The sequence below is a fragment of the Seriola aureovittata genome, chromosome 16 (genome assembly GCF_021018895.1).
Source record: "Seriola aureovittata isolate HTS-2021-v1 ecotype China chromosome 16, ASM2101889v1, whole genome shotgun sequence".
NCBI classification, from domain to species: domain Eukaryota; kingdom Metazoa; phylum Chordata; class Actinopteri; order Carangiformes; family Carangidae; genus Seriola; species Seriola aureovittata.
The window spans coordinates 24725849-24749610 of NC_079379.1; the positions used below are offsets into that span (position 1 = coordinate 24725849).

At 44.6% G+C, this 23762-nt stretch overlaps 2 protein-coding genes and 1 pseudogene across 2 annotated transcripts; 2 read left to right on the plus strand and 1 right to left on the minus strand.

The window, feature by feature from the left end:
- Positions 1-649: 649 nt before the first annotated feature.
- pex11b (peroxisomal biogenesis factor 11 beta) lies at positions 650-4904 on the plus strand. The gene is made up of 4 exons (XM_056399081.1): positions 650-902; positions 2312-2427; positions 2526-2727; positions 3244-4904. The coding sequence occupies exons 1-4, from the start codon at positions 847-849 to the stop codon at positions 3647-3649; spliced, it is 780 nt and encodes a 259-aa protein (XP_056255056.1). The 5' UTR covers positions 650-846; the 3' UTR covers positions 3650-4904.
- A 439-nt stretch (positions 4905-5343) lies between these two features.
- Positions 5344-10905, minus strand: ilf2 (interleukin enhancer binding factor 2). The gene is made up of 15 exons (XM_056399080.1): positions 10755-10905; positions 10239-10298; positions 9613-9655; positions 9056-9160; positions 8876-8953; positions 8584-8686; positions 8241-8306; positions 7961-8077; positions 7413-7491; positions 7229-7316; positions 7058-7119; positions 6852-6966; positions 6667-6757; positions 5957-6135; positions 5344-5586 (listed from the first exon to the last, which is right to left on the minus strand). The coding sequence occupies exons 1-14, from the start codon at positions 10757-10759 to the stop codon at positions 5984-5986; spliced, it is 1164 nt and encodes a 387-aa protein (XP_056255055.1). The 5' UTR covers positions 10760-10905; the 3' UTR covers positions 5344-5586; positions 5957-5983.
- Positions 10906-13417: 2512 nt separating this feature from the next.
- On the plus strand, positions 13418-22965 carry LOC130183997 (mucin-2-like; annotated as a pseudogene).
- Positions 22966-23762: the final 797 nt, after the last annotated feature.

Consider the following 23762-nt stretch of genomic DNA (forward strand, 5'->3'; position numbering starts at 1 on the left):
AATCAGTGTAAGAGTTGATTTGTGTAGCAGGCCACTGTCACACACACACACACACACACACCATTCTACATCCTAACACCGTGAAGACAGGATCCCCTGAGAGGAGACGTCACCTGTGGCAGCAGTGAAGACCCTGGACTGATGTGACGTAGATCCACCCTAAGGTGGACGACAGCATCAAAGACACAGACACACCTGTCCTGAGGTGAACAGAGAAGACGGACACAGCCTAAAACACAAGGTGCAGTCACCACCTGCACTGCTGGGCCCAGACTGAGTCCCAAAACAAACCAAATAAAAATACCACAGAAGAAGAGGGTTGACAGGGCGTACAGGGACGTCTCAGAAGTTAAGAGTTAAATATTTGAATAATAAATGAAGGTTTATTGTTAAGTCGATAAATGTTCATGACTGTCAAAATGACATAAAAAACCTTTCTGAGGTTGACATGATTTTTTTATGTTAAGTCAATGATTTTTGAGTTAATTTTACTTAAATCTATAAAGCTGATATGGCCTAGTTTGTCTAATTTTATGTTATTAAAACACACAAGAAGGAGAAGAAGAAAAAGAAGAGAAGACGAAGCTTCACACTCCGTACAGCAGGGGGCGTCGTGCAGCCGTCACGCCGCTTTGTGACCCGCCATTAACCCCAGAAGAAGAGGGGGAGGAGGCGGATATCCGGTCCGGACATGGCGGACTAGTGGTGGGATTAAAAGTGTCTTCAGAACCAGTTTAGAGACGTTAGCTCCTGGGCTGCTAACCAGCGCTAGCACACAGGTTAACAGCTAGTTAACCGCTGGTTAACGTCAGCGACCGAGCAGCCGTCACAGAACCAGGAGCCAGAATGGACTCGTGGGTTCGATTTAACGCCCAGAGCCAGGCCAAGGAGCGAATCATCAGGTAACCTCATAGACCGGATCTGTCACGTCACTTCAACCGAACCACCCAGACGGCGAAGGGCCCGTGTCGCACCTGGGTTACCACGGAAACGGCTCGTCTCAGACCGGGGGGGGGGGTTAACTTGAGATAACCTCAGTCTGGTCACAGTGGTTCTTGAAAGCTTGTTGTCATAGCAACAAGTCCTCGAACCCGAACTTGTACGGGTGCGGCTCATTGGGCTGGATCAGGGGGAACCACAAACAGACTGACAAGTGATGTGGTTCAGGTTCCAACTGTGAACAGGTTCCAGATGTGAACAGGTTCCAGATGTGAACAGGTTCCAGATGTGAACAGGTTCCAGATGTGAACAGGTTCCAGGTGTGAAAAGGTAATAAGTGTGAACAGGTTCCAGGTGTGAACAGGTTCCAGATGTGAACAGGTTCCAGGTGTGAAAAGGTAATAAGTGTGAACAGGTTCCAGATGTGAACAGGCTCAAAGTGTGAACAGGTTCCAGATGTGAACAGGTTCCAGGTGTGAAAAGGTAATAAGTGTGAACAGGTTCCAGATGTGAACAGACTCCAGGTGTGAACAGGCTCCAGGTGTGAACAGGCTCCAGGTGTGAACAGGTTCCAGGTGTGAACAGGTTCCAGGTGTGAACAGGTTCCAGGTGTGAACAGGTTCCAGGTGTGAACAGGTTCCAGATGTGAACAGGCTCCAGGTGTGAACAGGCTCCAGGTGTGAACAGGTTCCAGATGTGAACAGGTTCCAGATGTGAACATGTTCCAGGTGTGAACAGGTTCCAGATGTGAACAGGTTCCAGGTGTGAACAGGCTCCAGGTGTGAACAGGTTCCAGATGTGAACAGGTTCCAGATGTGAACAGGTTCCAGGTGTGAACAGGTTCCAGATGTGAACAGGTTCCAGGTGTGAACAGGCTCCAGGTGTGAACAGGTTCCAGATGTGAACAGGTTCCAGGTGTGAACAGGTTCCAGGTGTGAACAGGTTCCAGATGTGAACAGGTTCCAGGTGTGAACAGGTTCCAGGTGTGAACAGGTTCCAGATGTGAACAGACTCCAGGTGTGAACAGGTTTCAGGTGTGAACAGGTTCCAGGTGTGAACAGGTTCCAGATGTGAACAGGCTCCAGGTGTGAACAGGTTCCAGGTGTGAACAGGTTCCAGATGTGAACAGGCTCCAGGTGTGAACAGGTTTCAGGTGTGAACAGGTTTCAGGTGTGAACAGGTTTCAGGTGTGAACAGGTTCCAGGTGTGAACAGGTTCCAGGTGTGAACAGGTTCAGCTGAAGAAACAGCTGAGAGACACTTTTTGTTTTTATTGTTTATTGTGACGGAGACGCTGATGATGTACTGTGTTTGTTTGTCTACCTGTCTCCTACCTGTGTCCCTCGTCTTCATGACTCTCTGTTGTCTCACAGGGCGGCTCAGTACACCTGCACCTTGCTGGGCTACACGCTGCAGAGGGGCGGGGCGGCGGCTGACCTCCTCCCAACCGTCCGTCAGCTGGAAGCACACCTGAGCCTGACCAGGAAGTGTGAGTGAAGCCGCCACTTTGACTCGTTCTCCCGATGCTAAAGCTGAGGTGTGTGACCTGTGTGTGTGTGTGTGTGTGTGTGTGTGTGTGTCCTGTAGTGCTGCGTCTGGGAAACTCAGTGGAGGCGCTGGAAGCCGCCAAGAGGGCGATCCACCTGTCTGACAGCGTGCTGAGACTCTGCCTGACCATCAGCCACCTCAACAGAGCCATGTACTTCGCCTGTGACAACGTCCTGTGGGCGGGAAAAACTGGACTCATCTCCAAACTGGACCAGCACAAATGGAGTCAGAGGTCTTTCAGGTGAGAAGCATCATGTGACCTGGCACTGAGCTCTAGGTTCAGAGTACAGTGACCTAGTTTCTTTTATTCGTTTTCAGAAAAGAAAAGAATCACTAAAACATATTAATATACATTTATAAAAACTTATGACAGTATGAGGAATGTCCTCGAAGTGAAAGAAAATAAATAAAGAAATAAAAACAAATGAATTAGCAGACAAGTACATTTTTTTTTATATAAAGTGACAAAAATAAATGTTTATGAGTTAAATAATAAATAAGGGAGAAAAGATGAATCTGAATGTAAGAGTAGAAGCACAGCTCAGGTGAGGGAGTCCAGGGCTCGTGGTTTTCTACCTCGATCTTCCCGCTTAGATTTAATTTCTTCAGTGCTGGTTTGTTACCTGTCGTTTCTGACGGACTCTTCACCTGAGACCTGGACGTTGTCTCAGGTGAGCAGCTGCTGGTTCTGCTGGTCAGAGTGAACATGTTCACCTGAGTGTCTCACCTGATCCAGCTGTGTGTCTGAACTCTGCAGGTACTACCTCTTCTCTCTGATCCTCAACCTGACTCGAGACGTGTACGAGCTCCGCCTCCTCATGGAAAGTGAAGCACGCTACAGAGCCGCCAAGTCCCCGCCCTCCCCCTACCCCGGCACCGCCCTGCCCGAGGACCAGCTGTCCTCCCCAGCCACTCCGGCCGGTGCGGCCGTGCCCGTCATGGCGGTGTGGCTCCGCAGACGGCTCCACCTGCTGGTGACGGTGCTGTACAGCAACCCGCCGCTGCTCCTGGACCTGCTGAAGAACAGCTGCGACATCTTCATCCCTCTGGACCGGCTGCAGATTTACCCCACAGGACAGGGCTTCGTCGGGGCCTGCGGCCTGGCCTCCTCGGTCCTGTCTCTCCTCACCATGGTCCACCCCTGGCTCAAACTCAAGCCGTGACCCCCCCCCCCCCCCAACCTCTCCAGAGACCACGATCTAACAGGGTTAACACACTGACCGCTCCGCGACAGCAGCAGGGGATCCAGATCCTTCAGACCTGTCCCAAAATAAGTGACAGGGTCCCTCCATGAGGATTCGGACCCCTGAGGACCTTCTTCTGCTCTGCTTCACTCACTGCTGAAACCCCCCCCCCCCAGCTCTGCTTCAGATGGGTGCACAGAGCCCACTGTGTCCTCATCACCCCCCTCCCTCACATGAAGTTAATCCTCATCAGTCCGTCAGTCCAGGTCCAGCTCTGTCCTTCAGGGCGGGGGGGTCTCTGACAGGCTCACATCAGAGGAGACCCGCCCCCTGATGTGCGAGAACCAGGACACGCCCCCTGGTGTCTGACTGGACGACGTGCTGGGTCGAGGTGGATTCTGTGTTTGTTCTTATGTGAGACAGATGTGAACAGGATTCGCTGAACTCTGACCTTTGAGGGTTGAATGTTACCTGTCGGCGCCACCTGTGACACTCAGACGTGCGTGAGGGTGTGAGCTCCACTGCGGTGTGCGACCGCTGAAAGACCTGAAGTCTGACTGTCGACAGGAAGCAGATGATGACTGTTATGTTGACATGGAAACGAGTAACTGTGAGGAACCTTCGTGTCTTTTCCACCTGCTCTTACTGCGTGTGTTCCTGTCGTTAGCATATCCTGTGCTAATCGCTAACAGCTAAATGTCCAAATAATAGTGTGTGAGATGGGGAGACTCGGGTCCACACTGACGGAGCGTGTAGCCTCTTTAGATCCTGCTGACCTTTCCACTGTCATTTTATACCCGAGTGAATTAGTTGCTCGCATCATCCGTTGTCATGGAAACCCAGTGTTGCATGTTTTAGTGGTCCCTTGAAACTCTCCCCAACATCAGCAGTCTGCTGCAAAGTCAGAATAAAGTCACTTTGTCTCAGAACTGTGTCTCTGATCTGGTCCAACTAAAACCAGTTCTCACCTTCTGACCCTCCACCCAGTCAGGTCACAAACACCTGTTCACTTCCCACAGGTGTGGTTTGATACAGAGTCTCTCAAACTTTTTCAGACCAAGGTCCATTAATCACTAAAAGCAGCTAATGAATTTCCCCTAAGGGATAAATAAAGTCTATATCTGTCTAAGCTAGTGTCTCTGTGCAGGTCAGGAAAATGTTCAGTACCAGTCCAGTTGCGAAACTATTTGTTGGTGTAGTCAAATAAATGATGAAATAAACAAATCATACATCATCTGTTGTTGCTAATTTAACTAACATGGCGCTCGTGGAACTGTTGTATAAAGTAATATCACACTGAGGTCGTGATGTTCTGAATATGATGATTGACGGTTAATAGAAAACCTGTAAAGCAGAGTGATACATGTAGTTAACGTATTCAGTACATCACTCCCTCTGTGTGATATTAGCACTTCCTGTTGATTGACCCGGTCTCAATGCTCCGCTCCGTGATCTTGTCCGTGTTTTATAGTGAACAGGCTCAAACCCAGAGCAGGCTAACTGTTAGCTTCACCCACATTTAACATGTCAAATGTCACACTGATCATTTTTGACTAAATCATGAAGCTAACTGTCGAAGCTACGTGAGGAAACAGGTTCAACAACAATGTAAAAACAGCCAAATCATAAAGACCTAATACTGTTTGAATTTACTTATGAGTTGATTTAATATTGAAAACAACTCCGATAAAATACTGACGACCAGCGTGTGTGTGTGTGTGTGTGTGTGTCCCATGACAAACAACAACAGCAGTTAAATTTAAAAAAAAAAAACTAAATTTTACTGTAAATGTAACAAAGACAAAATACAAACAGAACAAGGGAAAGTAAAAACGTGACAATAAAACTGAGTTCAGTCCTTTTTCTGACTCGTCAGGTCTGTCCAGGACGTCCTCTTCAAAAACAACCAGCACCCACTGTGGAGAGAACACACACACACACACACACACACACACACACACACACACACACACACACACACACACACACACACACACACACACACACACACACACACACACACACACACACACACACGGAGTTGGGGATGGCACTACTACTTTTATCGATACCACTAATCAATCCGGTTCTTTAATGTTTTCTCTTATTGGGACTTTGTGGCATTTTGTAAGAGAAAAAAAACAAATGAACAATATTAACGTTGCTTATTTTCCTCACATGCACTCGATTAACATGAACCCGTTTCAGTACCATCCCTACTGGGAGTGGTGTAAAATATGAGTTGCTGAACGTGTGTGTGTGTGTGTTGGTGGTCGAGGATCCAACCTCAGCTCATCATCATCATCATGATCATCACTCCTGGGTCTCCATGCTCTCATCCTCTCCATCTCCTCCCTCCTCCAGAGCTTCGTCTTCCTCCTCCTTCCTCTCTGGGGGTTTCTCGTACGCCTTCTCTGAGGGCGTCACGATCACGCCGTCCCACGTGGACATCTCTGTTGCCAGGTCTGGAACGACAGATTATTACAGGAGTCACTCCCTGTGTGTACGTTGTGTTATCAGTGCGTCAGGTGACCTGTCAGAGCGACAGGTGTGACACCCGGGAGAAACATGTCAACTGATCCCCCGACATCTGCTTTATGTCTAAATGTCTAATTGATGCTTCAAACACGTGGTTCAGTCTCGTTTCTATCAATCACTGATCTACATAAACCTGTACATGCTGTTACTGATTCTGTCAGTCAGGCTTCGCTCCACCGTCTTCAGCTGGTACAAGATAATGCTGCTCGTCTGATTGCTGGAACTAACAGGTACAGTCACATGACTCTGGAGCTCGCCTCCCTTCACTGGATTTAAAAAATGTTGTTACTGACTTTTAAAGCCTCAAATGTTGATTTGACACTTTATGATGCTCACTTTGGATTTTTCTTTTATCTAGTTTTACTTTTCTTGTAAAGCACTTTGTAACTTTGTTAAGAAAAGTTCTATACGAATACAGTTATTATTATTAATGTATGAAAACAATGACATCATCTTACAGCTGGCGTCTCCCTCCAGGCCGAGGATCTTCCTGTAGCCTCCGTGGGACAGCACCCTGACCAGCGTCTGAGCTGTGAAACACACCATGTCCTACACAGACACACAAACATTAGCACACACTCAGACCTGCTCCCCGAACCAGCTGCAGAACCAGGACCAGGACCAGGACCAGGACCAGACCTACCTGCTGCTCCAGAGTCATGACTGTGTGCACTCTGAAGTTCCCGCTCTCGCAGGGGTCAGTGATGCCCACTGAGCCGGGCAGGAAGAGACCAGCAGCCAGCATCTGCAGGCAGCGCCTTCAAAACAAGAGTCCAACACAAAGCTCAGACACAGAGTCTCATCAGAGGAGACTGAACAACACGAGACCTGAAGAGAGCGGGAACACACCTGTAGGCCACGTTCAGGGACAGCGGCTGCCTGGACGGGTTGTTCATCACTGCAGAGTGTCCCTGAAACACAACACACAACACACACCGCTCACTGACCCACAACACCGGCCAGGGAGAACATGAGGTCACACGCTTGTGTTCCTTACTCTGGTCACATGTCAGGACTCACCAGCAGGTCCAGGATCCAGGGAGTGAGGGGTTCAAAACCAGGGAAGCGCAGCCTCAGGTCCTTCAAGAGGCGGATCAGCACTTTGACCCTGAAGACGACATAAAACAAACGAGACAGATGAGTGTTGGTGCCGGTGTCAGCGAAGGACTCAGCTGTGGTGACAGGAAACAGAAGACGTCCTCACGTGGACTGAGAGGCGTTCTCCTCAAACCAGCGGGCGTGGCGGATGGCGGCGAGGGCGCTCTGCAGCACCTTGATGTCCACTGTAGAAAACACAAAAATGAAATGACCCCGGTGTCTCAGCTCCAACCTCCACACCTGAGCCGCTCTCTGGACTGTGACTCGCTGAGGCGCTGAACCTTTTAACCTCTGCGCACTTTGATCAGTCACAACAGGTGAGGTCAAGTGAGGTCGGGTGCTGACATGTCTGGACTCCCATCAGGGAAATCTGGTCAAGACTGAATCAGATTTGTGGGCACCTTAAGTTAAGATCTAAGAAGTCTGAGTTAAAGTTTCCTTAAAATGTTCACTAAAGTATTTAAGGATTTCTCCTTTTCTTAGTCTTTTACCAAAGGTCAGTTAAACTGCTGCACTAAAGACTTTAACTAACTCCCTCAGCTACGGAGAAATAAAACCTTAAATGTTTAGTAGAAAACTTGTGTGTGTGTGTGTGTGTGTGTGTGTGTGTGTGTGTGTGTGTGTGTGTGTGTGTGTGTGTGTGTGTGTTCCTACGGTGCAGCTCTGGGTCCAGCTTGCGCAGGTTGGGAGGGACGGTGGTGATGAGGATCTTGACAGTGGCGTCAGCTGAACTGATCTCAAAGCCCGTCTCATTGGTCAACATGGACAGCACTGAAACACACACACACACGCACACACGCGCGCGCACGCACACACACACACACACACCACACACACACACACACACACACACACACACACACACAGTCAGCTGCTGTCTGACAGTGGAATTACACTCCACTGTTCAACTTAAACACGTCTGAGAACACGTCACCTTCAGTGGGATCCTGTGTACGAAGCGTCTCCACTACTTTGTTGCCCAGAGCAGCAACTGCCTCGACTGTCAAAGGAAGAATCATCACCGTCAATAAACTTCTCACATCAGAATAACAACAACAACAACAACCACCTGCAGACTGTTTCTGTGGCAGCAGATTATTAGTCCTCACTTCTCTTATGTTACTGATCTGAAAACAGGTATTTTTCCCAAATTAAATCTAAATTGTGCCAGTTCATCAGAGGTCACAACAAACATCTCAAAGACTCGGGTGATAACAAGCAGCAGCGGTTTTCATTCAGACTGTTACAGGTGACGTCACTTCCTGGTGATGACTCACGTGTTGGGAGGATCTTCAGGATCACAACCAGGTCAGCGACGTTGTGTCCTGTTGTCATGGTACCCTTCTTGTAAGAGCCCACCTGACGCACCTCTTCAATTTGCTATGAGGAGACACAGGTACAACACTGTTCAAATGTCATGTGGTGACACGATGAACCGGGTTAATGACAGATGTGACCAGATGTGACCGTTTAAACTGAATGATCCACTTATTACACGGATGATGATCCGACCAGGGAGCTGACTGATCATGCTACTTACAGTGTGCAGTACCATGGTAACTGACTCACCACTTCAAAGTTTCCAGGAGCGACAATCAGGTTGTCAATGACATTATTGATCTTCGTGACCAGGGACAAGATGGAGGACTAAGACAGGAAGAGAGAAGTAAACAAGGTTTCTGTCAGCGAGTGTAAACAACAGAGTGTGATGAGAGACCGGTGCGGCGTCGGTGCAGGTCTGGGACTGACCTGCTCTGCGGGGGTGGGGCTCAGGTCCTGGTTTCTCTTCAGCAGACACTCACTGAAAGCGGTCTCATCAGGTGCAGGCTTCACTCTGGGGAAGGCCATCTCACACTGGTGACAACAACAGTCTGCTTCAGTACTCACACCCATGCTGTTCTATGCTATGCTATGCTATGCTATGCTAGCTGAGGCAGTTTCATTAGGTGGTGGTGGTCTCAACATAACTCACAGGAAAACTAAGGTACCTGAACACCCCGTGAGAAACATCTCACCTGGCTGCAGTGATGTCCAGGTGAACTCCAGGAGCCGTATTCACAAAACATCCTCAGGCTAAAACTTTCTCCTCACTGCCACTGAAAACAATGTGTGTGTGCACTAACACACTTCACATGAGCAGGTAACAGAGATCCTCTGAATACGACTCCTGGACACTGTGACATCACTTTTGGGTGTGGCTACAGGTGCAACAGTGCCAAACTACACCCAACCACATCTAGCAGTGATGGCGGCTGCAGTCAAGAGCTGAAACAGACTGAAGGAAGCAGTGAAACACCTTTACTCACCACATAAAAATCAAATGGGATGTGTGGGACAAACGGTCGGTACCTGAACAGGAGGGAAGAGCAGAGGAACAGTTTGTAGTTTCGTAATAATAACAACATCAACAGTCATCATAGAAGAATATCTAATGTTCACTCCACACCACAAGTTCTGGGACAGTTACATGTTTTGTTCTTCAGACTCTGAGCTTCAGCATATTCAGTTTGAAATTAAATAATGGAGACTACAGCTTTAATGTGAGCAGGTTCACATCAGAGCTGCAGTTTAGTTCTTCTAAAGTGCCTGGACACTCAGCTGCTACGTGTCTGTGTTGTTTCCATGTTAGCTCATGTTAGCTCTTCCTTATTCTGATGTTTGATGTGAACATCATGTGAATCTACAGGGTTTTATCTACAGCTACTTCATGATTGGCTGATTGAACTTGTACATGTGTTCCTAATAAAGTGAGTGTGTGTCTAGCAGTGATTCGTTCAACTGAAAACAGCTGTGGATGATCTGAGATGAGCAGAAAACCAGGACTCTGGAGTCTTGGAGGACTGCGATGACCCTCACACACTGTAACTGGGCTTTTGAGTCATGACGTGTTAATGAAGAGACAGAGAAGCAGCAGCTCGGAGGCTGAACTCACCCCTGGACCAGCCCGCCGCGGGACCCGAAGCGGCCTCCCCGGCCCCTGCCGCGGTCCCCTCTAAACACAAACACAGCAACATGTGGAGACTCAGAAATACAGCTTTTAACCATTTGATTTCACTGCAAAGCGAACAGGAAGCTATGTGGCTAAGCTAACGTAACGCTGCTGAGCCTCTCGGCTCCCGTACAGACAACAGTGGGGGTCCATTCATTCTCTTGAACAGGCGTTGCTAGCTTAACATTACCCTGCCAGACAATAGCTAAACGAGCTACACGAGGGTAACAGACCCCCCGGTGCTTCAGAGGTGACAACGTGAACATGCTTAACATCTGGATGAAGGATGAATTGTGAATTCTCTACCCAGCTAACGTGTTAGCCTGTGGGCAGCGTTCAAACAATACACGCAGCTAGCTTCTTAGCACAGGAGCTAACATCAGCTGACGTAAACACTTCTCAAACAGAGCTGTTACAAACACCGTGCGTGTAATGTTCGGCGTGTTGAAGGATAATTACCTCATTGCGTACGACGTTTTGACAATTTATAGTGAAGATATAAGGAGAACTGTTGACCGTCCCTCAGTGGACCTGCTGCGGCTGCTGCTACTTCTTCTTCTGTGGTGCTACCGGCGGCTATCAGAAGCTCTACCGCCACCTACCGCCCCGCAGCGTGTACTGCAGACATGTCCGTTATTTGCTTTGGGTTTTTACGGCAGTTGGCATCTATTATGTTGCATTACTGCCCCCTCCTGGCGTCACTCATCCATTACAACCGTGTAATTACTCTGGTTGTTTCCAAAAACCTAAAAAAACCTGAATGTATATTTACTTCCATCCGCTGTGTCGTCACTTTTTTAAATTTGGTCTCCACTTGTCACAGATATGTCAGACCGGTCTGTCGTGTTGGTTCAGTCATAGATCAGTCTAATGTTAGTCAGACTGTTTCACAAAAATCCAACTGTAATTGTAAATCAACCTTTGTAAACCTGTAAAACAAATCTGCATGAGAATATCAAGTTTGTACATGTGAAGAAATTGTGAACGTGTAAAAGCGAATTATATGTGAAAAATGAGACTTATTAGAATCTGTGAATAAATGACATTAATGGTGAGATAACACAAAGACACTGTGAAAGAAGTGCTTTTGTCACTGTCTGTTTACAGATAGAAAGCAGAAAACTTTGAGCCTATTTTTACTCCTGAATGAAATTCAAATCACAAAGCAGAGTCCAATCAGAGGGAAGGTGTTTCCCTTACCTTCATCTCTGCCATAGATCCTGAAAGCTGTAGTATATTTTCAAGTTGACGGCGACTGGGTTAAAAATCTACTGCACCTTTCAGTTCAGTTCTTTGGTATTTATAATTAAACTTAGAATGGCTTTTTTCTGCCCAACATCTGTACACATGTAGTTAGAAACACTGAAGTGATCATAGTTCTAGTATAATGTATATTTAGCCATATATGTTGTTAATGTTGATCATCAGTGTCTTTATCTCCTCTGTGTTTAATAGCAGACACACAGTTACTAGCAGAGTGACACTGTAAAAAAAAAAAAAAAAAAAAAAAATAAAAAATGGTCAAATGACGGGCAGCAGCAGCTGCCAAACAAAAAACATAAAATTGAAGTAAAATATCAATTCAAATAAAGTATAAAAACAATAAATTTACAGAAAGTTTAATTAATATTTCTGCAGAGAAAAACTGTTATAATACAGATTTTTCCTCTTTGCTTTGCCTCACCACTAATTTATATATGAATCTCTTCTACAGATTCTTCACATGTATCATTTGTTAATATTTACTCATAGTCTTGTTTTTATTACAGTATCTGTTAAATGAGGTTTAAGTGGATGATTGATACATGTTTTATGATCTGAAGTCTTAGACTGCCTCAAACACGTCAGTCAAAAGAGGAGCTGCTTGACATGTCCTTATTTTTCCTGTTGTGTTTTCATGGACCGGCAGAATCCACCTCGGGCCAGAACTGCACCTTGTGGAACCCAGGAATAAATGGTAAGTCATGCACATTACTCCTTCCCCATACGTACATTCAAGTTGTCGTCATATCGACTGCATCAGAAAACAACGTGGATGTGATTATTAATATTTGGCTTGAATAAAATGAAAATACTTGTTTGGAAACTTGCTGTGTCTGATTTGTTGTTAAGGAACTTATTGTGATATAGTGATGGAGTAATGAGGAACTACTCAGTAACAACTGTTTATCACTTCACTTCCAAAGCTCTACAAACAGTAAACTACCAGTTAAACCACGACCATGTGATGTGTAACAGCCTGTTTTATGCTGAGAGATGTGTGTTAGTTGGCAGATGTTTTTAAAAACAAAACTGTTGTTACTGTAACTATACGTGTGTCCAGGTTCTAATTAGGGTCAAAATGATTTTGAGCTTGTAAAGTGATGTTCACAAATAATTCCAATGTTTGTAGTTTGTAAATCAACCTTTGTAAAGCTGTAAAATAAATCTGCTTGAGAAATTCTGTAGAAAATACTGTAGAAATTTTTCTAACAACAACATTTCTCATCATTTTTTTTTTTTTACAAAAATGGGAAATAAATGTAATTCCTTATTATTGGCATAATGCTTAAAATAGAAGTTTGGCTGTTAATTCACAAATAATTTCTGTCATTTTACAGACTTTTGTACACAATTTAAAAAAAACAGAAAATTACTGTTAGAAAAGGTAAAAGGTGAAATTAGGATTGGACAGTGCAGATCCAGTGGAGCTGAAAGCAGATGAAAACAGTAAATCAGTCTGAGAGAGTGGGAAAGTGCAGAGGAGTGTTGTGTCAGTAGATTTAATTGCAAACAAAAACTAAGCGTTCTCCCAAGGCTTTTAGTTTGACAGTTCACCCTGACAAAGGCATTTACAACTGGCCCCTCCCACACCTTGTTTTCAAAGTAAACTTAAGATGAAATAATAATTGCAGTAAAAAGTTTGCGCAACACACGGATATCTTAACAAACTAAATTAAGCTCCGTTTCTCAGCCAAAGTAAACAGTCAGGGTGTATGTGAGGCAGGTTTTCCTTTACATCTGAATAATGTAGAGGAGATATGATTCAGCGCTGGTCAAACCCCTAATCCCTGCCCATTCTTATCCTGAATGAATAAAACCCTTGGCACAAGAGACTACAACACCATTTATGTAATCAAGAAGGTCCCAGAGATCCCCAGAGTACTGGACTAAAGTGTACGGACTCGGACTCACCATGGTACGACCAGACCGGCTGTGGACCAGCACTCTGTGCTTGGTGACCATTTCAGGTAAGAGATATCAATGAATGAATGAATGAATGATGTAATGGGTCTGCTGATACTTCTATCTACTCTACATCTACATCTACATCTACATCTACATCAGAGGGAGTCACATCTCTTGTTTGCAGGACGACTGCTCCATATTTTATCATGCAATTAAACACTGGATTATTGAGACAAGATCTAGAGATGTTAGTTAGAATACGACCCACAACCTACAGTGCAAGTGTCATTAACAGTACAGCACCAGTACAGCACCAGTACAGCACCAGTACAGCACCAGTACAGAACCAGTACAGAACCAGTACAGCACCAGTACAGAACCAGTACAGAACCAGTACAGAACCAGTACAGCACCAGTACAGAACCAGTACAGAACCAGTACAGAACCAGTACAGCACCAGTACAGAACCAGTACAGCACCAGTACAGAACCAGTACAGAACCAGTACAGCACCAGTACAGAACCAGTACATAGGTCAGAGGGAACAAGATGTGAAGTTAGGGAATAAAAACACTCTGGGAACTTTGAATAAAATTTTTATTTTTATTATGTTTTCACAAGAACATAAACAGAACATTATATCAAGAACAAGACAGTATAATACATATAAATAAGAAAATATAAAATTAAAATAACATTTGAGTTGTCTGGAAATATTTCAACACTCACACCACTATTTATTTGGGCATTGATTCAGTCTGTGTTGTGTGTTCCCAGTTCTTTTTAAATGTATTATTTCTGATTTTATGTCTCCGACCATTTCTAACCGCTGTTCCTGATTTGGAGCGTTTACATTCAGCCAGTTTCTGGAAACGTCTTGTTTTCTGCGAGTAAAACTTTGGTCAGATCTTTTCTTCTCACAAAAAATATCATACCTTTCCCCAATAAAGCCTCCAACAGTGTTGTTGTTGTTGTTGTTGTTGTTGTTGTTGTTGTTGTTGTTGTTGTTGTTGTTGTTGTTGTTGTTGTTGTTGTTGTTGTTGTTGTTGCGTGCCAAGCTGCCGGCTTTTTATTATTTAGGGGGAAATGACACTGTGAATATTTGTAATGGGCACATGTTCTAATGCAGAGATGTTTGCTTGTGTTGTTGGTGGAAGGTCTGAAGGTAAGTTACAGATACAAGAGACACTCTGAGTTTTTCATTTTAATGTGATGGAACGAACAACAACAGACGGTACCGTCATACTGTAATATTAGAATATGTAAATTCTTCGTTTCCAGAGTGTCGGGTCTTTATTCCCCAACGTCTCACTGTCCTGGTCAGGCAATAGAACCTACAGATGTGAACCAGATGTTCAGATCCTCTGAACTTCTCCATGATGGTTTAAAGCTGAGACTGAAAACTCATTGTTGAATTTGAAAGTTGTTTATTATGGTCACAAAGTCCAGTTATAGTGAATTCTCATAAACACACAGAGAAACAGAGACTAAGAGCTGCACCTCCTGCACAGTGTGTTACAGACCATCATTCGGGGTCAAAGGTCGCTCACACTCATGTGTTGATATTTTAGAATATTTTTTGATTAGCACTTTAATTTTCTGCAGCTCTCTCCATGCTGTTGGGAATAGAAGACATAACAACACCACGCTCAGATTGACGTCAACATTATATGATATAAGATATTTAGAGAGTCACTGTTACGAGAGTCGTCCATCTTTCATTTCAACAGTCTGATAAACTGAAGGCGCGTGGTCATATCCAGGTATTTGAAGCAGACAGGGAACGTCACTCTCTCTGACATTAACTGAATCTGTCCCACTGAAACCTGCAGGCCTGCTGACTGTCCACCTGCCTGAAGCTGTCGGTGTGGAGAGGACGGCCTTCTTCGTTCCCATGGAGATCACCAAGGAAGGTTTAAACAACGACCTGCTCAACTCTTCATCTGAGGAATATAAAACCATGTATAACGAAATCAGTGAAATGGTAAGATGATGATGATGATGATGATGATGATGATGATGATGATGGGGCACTTCTCTGAGGACAAGTTTTCACTCTACAGTTAAAAACCTCCACATGTGTAAAAACTCCATTTCGAATTCAGGGTTTGGTTTGAAAATATTTAAATGGAGAAAATACCCTCAGACCTCAGACGGTTTTAACTAAATGCAGTTTCCTTGATGACACCCCAGGTTTTAAGTCAGTCAATTACAGTGTCAAAGGCTGCATTTAAGTCTCAAAGAAATGAACTCGCCCCTGTTTCCTGCCAAAAGGAGGTCGCTGGTTACCTTTAGGGAGTGCAGGTCCTGTGTCAAGCTCTAAAACCAGCAGATACAGCTGTTGTCTTAATAACTAGGCACAATGAAACAAGGGAACTGTGACTGATACTGTTGCAGTAGGTAGATACGGTCCATTATATGTGCTCAACATTACCTGATAGTACCTGCTGTCAGTCACCACTAAACTGCACTATTACCTCTGTATTTCAAACTTCAGGTGAAAAGAGCTGATCTGTATTTGTTTTTTTCTTTTTTGTTTTGCAGCTTAAAAACACCTTTGGCTACGATAGACCCACCTGTTTCACCTATCGCTTCTATGGACATGTTGCAGGAATTACTTTCAGGTATCATCGGTACCCCTGATCTCTCGCTCATGCAGGAACTGGATTTGTGTGTATAAGCAGGTGGAACCCTGTTAAAGTGTTCTTTAATGTTAAATTTTTCAGTATCTTTATGTTTATGTTTGTGTTTTCAGTATTTCAGTACATGAGTATTTTTCTGAGGAACTACTATGTATCCAAAACCATGGAAGCAGTTGTAGTTATTTACACATTGAGTTGAGTTAATTGTTGGATCAGAACTATAACTTGTTCTTTAATGTGTTCATAGGTTCCTTCACAGCTCTGGACCGGTGATTGCAAATGCGACTGTGGTCTTCAACACCTTTTCCGTCAATCGGAACATTGTCCACCTTGTATTTCAGCTTAATGCCAAAATTGCCGAGCCCAAAACTTTCCAACTTAACATGGACTACACAACTTGTGAGATCTGTTTTTCTACATCTAATTCCAGTTGTCGCACTCATTTCATTACTTCCTCTACATTTGTAATCGGTCCTTCTTCTTTTTTCTGTAGTGGACAAAATAAATCGAGCTGGAGTTCCAGAGTCTACGCCTACAACCACAACACTTACAACCACAACTACTACTACAACCACAACCACAACACCTACAACAACACCTACAACAACACCTACAACAACACCTACAACAACACCTACAACAACACCTACAACAACACCTACAACCACAACACCTACAACAACACCTACAACCACAACACCTACAACAACACCTACAACCACAACACCTACAACCACAACACCTACAACAACACCTACAACCACAACACTACAACCACAACACAACACCTACAACAACACCTACAACAACACCTACAACAACACCTACAACCACAACACCTACAACCACAACTACAACCACAACACCTACAACAACACCTACAACCACAACACCTACAACAACAACACAACCTACAACCACAACACCTACAACAACACCTACAACCACAACACCTACAACAACACAACCTACAACCACAACACCTACAACAACACCTACAACCACAACACCTACAACAACACCTACAACAACACCTACACCACAACACCTACACAACACCTACAACAACACCTACAACAACACCTACAACAACACCTACAACCACAACACCTACAACCACAACACCTACAACAACACCTACAACAACACCTACAACCACAACACCTACAACAACAACACTACAACAACACCTACAACAACACCTACAACCACAACACCTACAACCACACCTACAACCAAACACCTACAACCAACACCTACAACAACACCTACAACCACAACACCTACAACAACACCTACAATAACACCTACAACAACACCTACAACCACAACACCTACAACCACAACACCTACAACAACACCTACAACAACACCACCTACAACAACACCTACAACAACACCTACAACAACACCTACAACCACAACACCTACAACCACAACACCTACAACAACACCTACAACCACAACACCTACAACAACACACCTACAACAACACCTACAACAACACCTACAACAACACCTACAACCACAACACCTACAACCACAACACCTACAACAACACCTACAACCACAACACCTACAACAACACCACCTACAACAACACCTACAACCACAACACCTACAACAACACCTACAACAACACCTACAACAACACCTACAACCACAACACCTACAACCACAACACCTACAACAACACCTACAAACACCACACCTACAACCACAACACCTACAACCACAACACCTACCACAACACCTACAACAACACCTACAACCACAACACCTACAACGACAACACCTACAACAACACCTACAACCACACACCTACAACCACACACCTACAACCACAACTACAACCACAACACCTACAACACAACACCTACACAACACCTACAACCACAAAACCTACAACCACAACACCTACAACAACACCTACAACGACAACACCTACAACGACAACACCTACAACAACACCTACAACCACAACACCTACAACAACACCTACAACCACAACAACACCTACAACACAACCTACAACCACAACCACAACACCTACAACAACACCTACAACAACACCTACAACAACACCTACAACCACAACACCTACAACCACAACTACAACCACAACACCTACAACAACACCTACAACCACAACACCTACAACAACAACACAACCTACAACCACAACACCTACAACAACACCTACAACCACAACACCTACAACACACCTACAACCACAACTACAACCACAACACCTACAACAACACCTACAACCACAACACCTACTACAATCACCACAACACCAACTACAACCACAACACCTACAACCACAACACCTACAACAACACCTACAACCACAACACCTACAACAACACCTACAACCACAACACCTACAACCACAACACCTACAACAACACCTACAACAACACCTACAACCACAACACCTACAACAACACCTACAATAACACCTACAACAACACACCTACAACCACAACACCTACAACCACAACACCTACAACAACACCTACAACAACACCTACAACCACAACACCTACAACAACACCTACAATAACACCTACAACAACACCTACAACCACAACACCTACAACCACAACACCTACAACAACACCTACAACAACACCACCTACAACAACACCTACAACCACAACACCTACAACAACACCTACAACCACAACACCTACAACCACAACACCTACAACAACACCTACAACCACAACACCTACAACAACACCACCTACAACAACACCTACAACCACAACACCTACAACAACACCTACAACAACACCTACAACAACACCTACAACCACAACACCTACAACCACAACACCTACAACAACACCTACAATAACACCTACAACACCTACAACCACAACACCTACAACCACAACACCTACCACAACACCTACAACAACACCTACAACCACAACACCTACAACGACAACACCTACAACAACACCTACAACCACAACACCTACAACCACAACACCTACAACGACAACACCTACAACAACACCTACAACCACAAAACCTACAACCACAACACCTACAACAACACCTACAACGACAACACCTACAACGACAACACCTACAACAACACCTACAACCACAACACCTACAACAACACCTACAACCACAACAACACCTACAACACAACCTACTACCACAACACCTACAACAACACCTACAACCACAACAACACCTACAACACAACCTACTACCACAACACCCACAACTACACCTACTATAACCACAACAACACTTACTATAACCACAACTACACCTACAACCACAACACCTACTACAATCACCACAACACCAACTACAACACAACCTACTACCGCAACACCCACAACTACACCTACTATAACCATAAGTACACCTACAATCACCACAACACCCACAGCTCCTACTAAAACCACAACACCTACAGCTACCACCGCTACAACCAAAACAACTACAAACGCTACCACTGCACCCACAACTCCAGCACTCACATCTATTCCTACCACAGTCCCAGATCCTACACCAACATCTTCAGGCAAAACCAACAACTCTTTTGATGACGCAACAACCACGAACCATATAGACCATAGTGACACTTCGACAGCGACCGGAGGAGTGGATCCCACAGGAGACCCGGCAGTGAACCACACTACAGCAGTGGATCCACATGACACACAGACAGATCCTCAGTCCACCGATCCTCCGACATCAGGTGGTGGCAGCAGCAATGGGAGCGGTGACTCGGTTCCTGGATGGGCTATTGCCCTCTTAGTATTAGCTGCTGCCATCTTATTGCTGCTCATAATCATCTTTATCATGATGGTGAGTCGTCAGGCAGGTTAGTTACACTGTGCTCCTTCAGTTCATTGTTGTTTTGCTCGGCTCTGTATCACATATTACAGTAACCTTGAACTTAAGTCTTTATATTTTTAACCTACTGGGCCGTTGTTTTGGTTCAGTCTCACAGCGTCAGGAGGAGTCCACCTGAGACCTTCACAGACAGGTGAAAGTGGAACGGCTGCGGTGTCTGATCTGTTGACGCTCTGTTGTTTCAGGTGGTTCGATGGTGCTGTAAGAAAACAGAAAGTGGCCACATGGACACGCCTGAGGATCCTTATTACACTGAAAAGAAACAACCGCCCCAGGAGCCTCTGCCGGTGTACTCACCTCCGGCCCCGGTGACACAGAGACCAGACTCCACCCCTGTCATTGTTGTAAGTGCTGCAGAGCTACAGTCAGATGTTGGTTAAATTTTACTACATGACTTTGTGCATGAAATAACAGCTGACACGTTTATTCAGTAACAGCCTGATGGGATGTTTGAATTTGTTCGCCAACAGGGGGACACACCCAAGAAGAACAGGACCGGCTTTTATGCAGTGAATCCCTGAGACTCTCTGGATGAACTGGAGCCATCAAGCAACAGGTAGACGAGTTCATTCACCCAGGTATATTAAATGCTGCCCAGGTGTGTGGGAATAAACCCTTCTGATTCTGAGGAACCGGTGACCTGTGTGTGATATAAACTGTACATGTACATCTTATGAAAATGCAAGGTCACTCGTCCATCTGGACGTTTGGAGGGACACAGATGGTCCCTTACATACCTGACGGTCTCTGGCTCACCTGAACCACACCTGATGGTCCCTAACACACCTGATGGTCCCTTACATACCTGACGGTCTCTGACTCACCTGAACCACACCTGATGGTCCCTTACATACCTGATGGCCACTGACTCACCTGAACCACACCTGATGGTCCCTTACATACCTGATGGCCACTGACTCACCTGAACCACACCTGATGGTCCCTTACATACCTGATGGTCCCTAACACACCTGATGGTCCCTTACATACCTGACGGTCTCTGACTCACCTGAACCACACCTGATGGTCCCTAACACACCTGATGGTCCCTTACATACCTGACGGTCTCTGACTCACCTGAACCACACCTGATGGTCCCTTACATACCTGATGGCCACTGACTCACCTGAACCACACCTGATGGTCTCTAGCACACCTGATGGTATCTAACACACCTGATGGTCCCTTACACACCTGATGGTCCCTTACATACCTGATGGTATCTAACACACCTGATGGTCCCTTACACACCTGATGGTCCCTTACATACCTGATGGTCTCTAACACACCTGATGGTCTCTAACACACCTGATGGTCCTTAACACACCTGATGGTCTCTAACACACCTGATGGTCCTTAACACACCTGATGGTCTCTAACACACCTGATGGTCCCTTACACACCTGATGGTCCCTTACACACCTGATGGTCCCTTACACACCTGATGGTCCTTAACACACCTGATGGTCCCTTACACACCTGATGGTCCCTTACACACCTGATGGTCCCTTACACACCTGATGGTCTCTAACACACCTGATGGCCACTGATGGAAGAACCTATTGAAAACTTATTTTGCTCTGTTGAGACTTCGGTTCTCTGCAGCTCTTCTTCTCTTAAATCACAGGTGTAAACGACCTGAGATCACGTGTGTTGTTCCAGATAGTGAAGCTGGAAATGTCCAAACATGTGATGAGTGATAAGCCGGGAACACTGGAGCTAAGCTAACCTCTTAAGAAGCAAGCAGAGTCTTGATTGATGTGAGCACCTGATGGTGGTAAACAGAAGGCAGTGAGTCACATCCTGTACTCAGGGGAGTGAAGAGTCTCTGACCCCTCCCTCTCTGAATCAGTCAGATGAAGAGGAGCTGTGAATGAACCAGTTTATTCTCATTCAGACAACAAAAGGTGCTTTTCTATAAATCAGGTTTAAATCATGATGAGAGCCAAGCGTAGTTTCACCAGCACCTCTTATATAATCCTGTTGTTTATCCACTGTTCATGCTGGTGACGTGACCGAGCTGTCAACGGTTCAACTGTCCTGCCGTCTCCCATTAAAAACCTGCATTAACTGCATTTTTATCAACCAGGAATTATCATGGAGAAACAAATACAACCAAGTCACATCAGCAGCATGAACATGAGGATGAAGATTTGTAGCTGAGGTTTGATGATGGGATTCATGTGTGTGGAGCAGCTCTCAGTGATGTTAAACATCTCAACTCTGAAGGTCCTGAAGTGTTTGTGTTGATCTCTGACTGAGGGTTGTGTTTGTCCTTACAGCCAGAGACAGCCAGAGACAGCCTGACAAACAGCCTGACAAACAGCCTGACAAGCAGCCTGGACAGTGAACAGCCTGGACAGTGTTTTATATATACTTGTATTATTTATTATCAGTTGTTTTATCAGTTTTTGAAGAATGCTGATGTTCAGATTAATATTAGTAAATATTGTATATACCAATACAGATCATGGTAACTGGACTTATCACTCTACTGTTTAATTAATGTTTCTAATAAATTCATATCAACTAAATATTTTACACATTTAAATGTTTTTAACTGTTTGTTAATTATAAAGAAATTGAATTAAATCTATCTTAAAGGAACAGGCTGGTGTTCATCATGTTTGTTTCTATTGTATACTGTACACACACACACACACACACACACATATATATATTATACTGGGAAGAGAGGACTACAACATATCAAAACAACAGATTACTCCTACAGGAGTTGATGTTCTTCACAGTTTTTACTGATTTTAATCTCCTGGTCTGTTTGTCGAAACCTCTGTGGATGATTCAGCTGCTGATAAAAACCTCCTGAACCACTGACGCTGAAGGAATCCAAACCAGGAGAAGCTACTTCATGATGTCACCCAATGCCGTCTTTTGTTATGGTTTTGATTGAGAGACTCGTCATAAGAGTGCCATAAAAAAAAGAATAAAAATAAAAATGTGGAAATAGAAAGAGAAATTAATAAAACAATGAAAAATGCTTTTACCTATTGCTTTTGTTTTTCTATTCGAAGGAGAGAGGTCTGTCTGCAGACTTGCAGTTACGCCCACCTCATGTTATGTCATACCGTCCAGTGTGAAAGGGGTTTAAGCGCTGCAGCCATGCTAACTAGCTGTAGCTGCAGTGTTGGACCAATGAATAAGTTTTAAAAACACACATTTAACAATCGGAGCACAAACCCGGAGATGACATGCAGTGGATCTGTTTTACCCACAGCTCACTCTCAGTCCAAACAGAGAGGCACGCTAACTGTTGCCACAGCTGGACGGGGAAGTTTATACAAATTATATCAATGATATTGTTAATCATTAAATAACTGTATTCATCTGTACGCAGATGACACGATTTTATATTGCTGTGCTGATTGTTAATGCTTTTCAAGAGGAACTCACTGAACTTAACTATTAGATTAGCACTTTACTCCGTGCAACAATTGAAAGAGTCCGACATTATAAATAGTGAAGCATCTTTTTTTTTGCTATTTCTTGTCCAGGTGGATTAGTGGTGAGCAGGGCTTTCATCACATATATCCAAAAGGTGAGATTTCTTCAGTTTCTCACACAGTCAGTTGTAGATTTACCTTTGCACACCAGCATCATGAAAACTGTTAGTACAGTTACTTCCCCACACTGACAGGGGCCTGCAGAGACATTACACTGTGCATTTAACTGTAAAAATGGAGGAGTGGTAAAACCTTCGACCACCTGACTGCTCATTGATTCACTCTTGTTCTTCCCATGGTTCA

What these genes read in the sequence shown, in the direction of transcription:
- pex11b (XM_056399081.1), top strand. Translation starts at nt 847, where the DNA reads ATGGACTCGTGGGTTCGATTTAACGCCCAGAGCCAGGCCAAGGAGCGA. An exon ending in GCCAAGGAGCGAATCATCAG is followed by an intron (nt 903 to 2,311) that starts GTAACCTCATAG and finishes GTTGTCTCACAG; the next exon opens with GGCGGCTCAGTACACCTGCA. An exon ending in TGGAGTCAGAGGTCTTTCAG is followed by an intron (nt 2,728 to 3,243) that starts GTGAGAAGCATC and finishes TGAACTCTGCAG; the next exon opens with GTACTACCTCTTCTCTCTGA.
- ilf2 (XM_056399080.1), bottom strand. An exon ending in CGCGGCGGGCTGGTCCAGGG is followed by an intron (nt 9,656 to 10,238) that starts GTGAGTTCAGCC and finishes CCTCCTGTTCAG; the next exon opens with GTACCGACCGTTTGTCCCAC. An exon ending in TACACAGGATCCCACTGAAG is followed by an intron (nt 8,078 to 8,240) that starts GTGACGTGTTCT and finishes TGTGTGTTTCAG; the next exon opens with TGCTGTCCATGTTGACCAAT.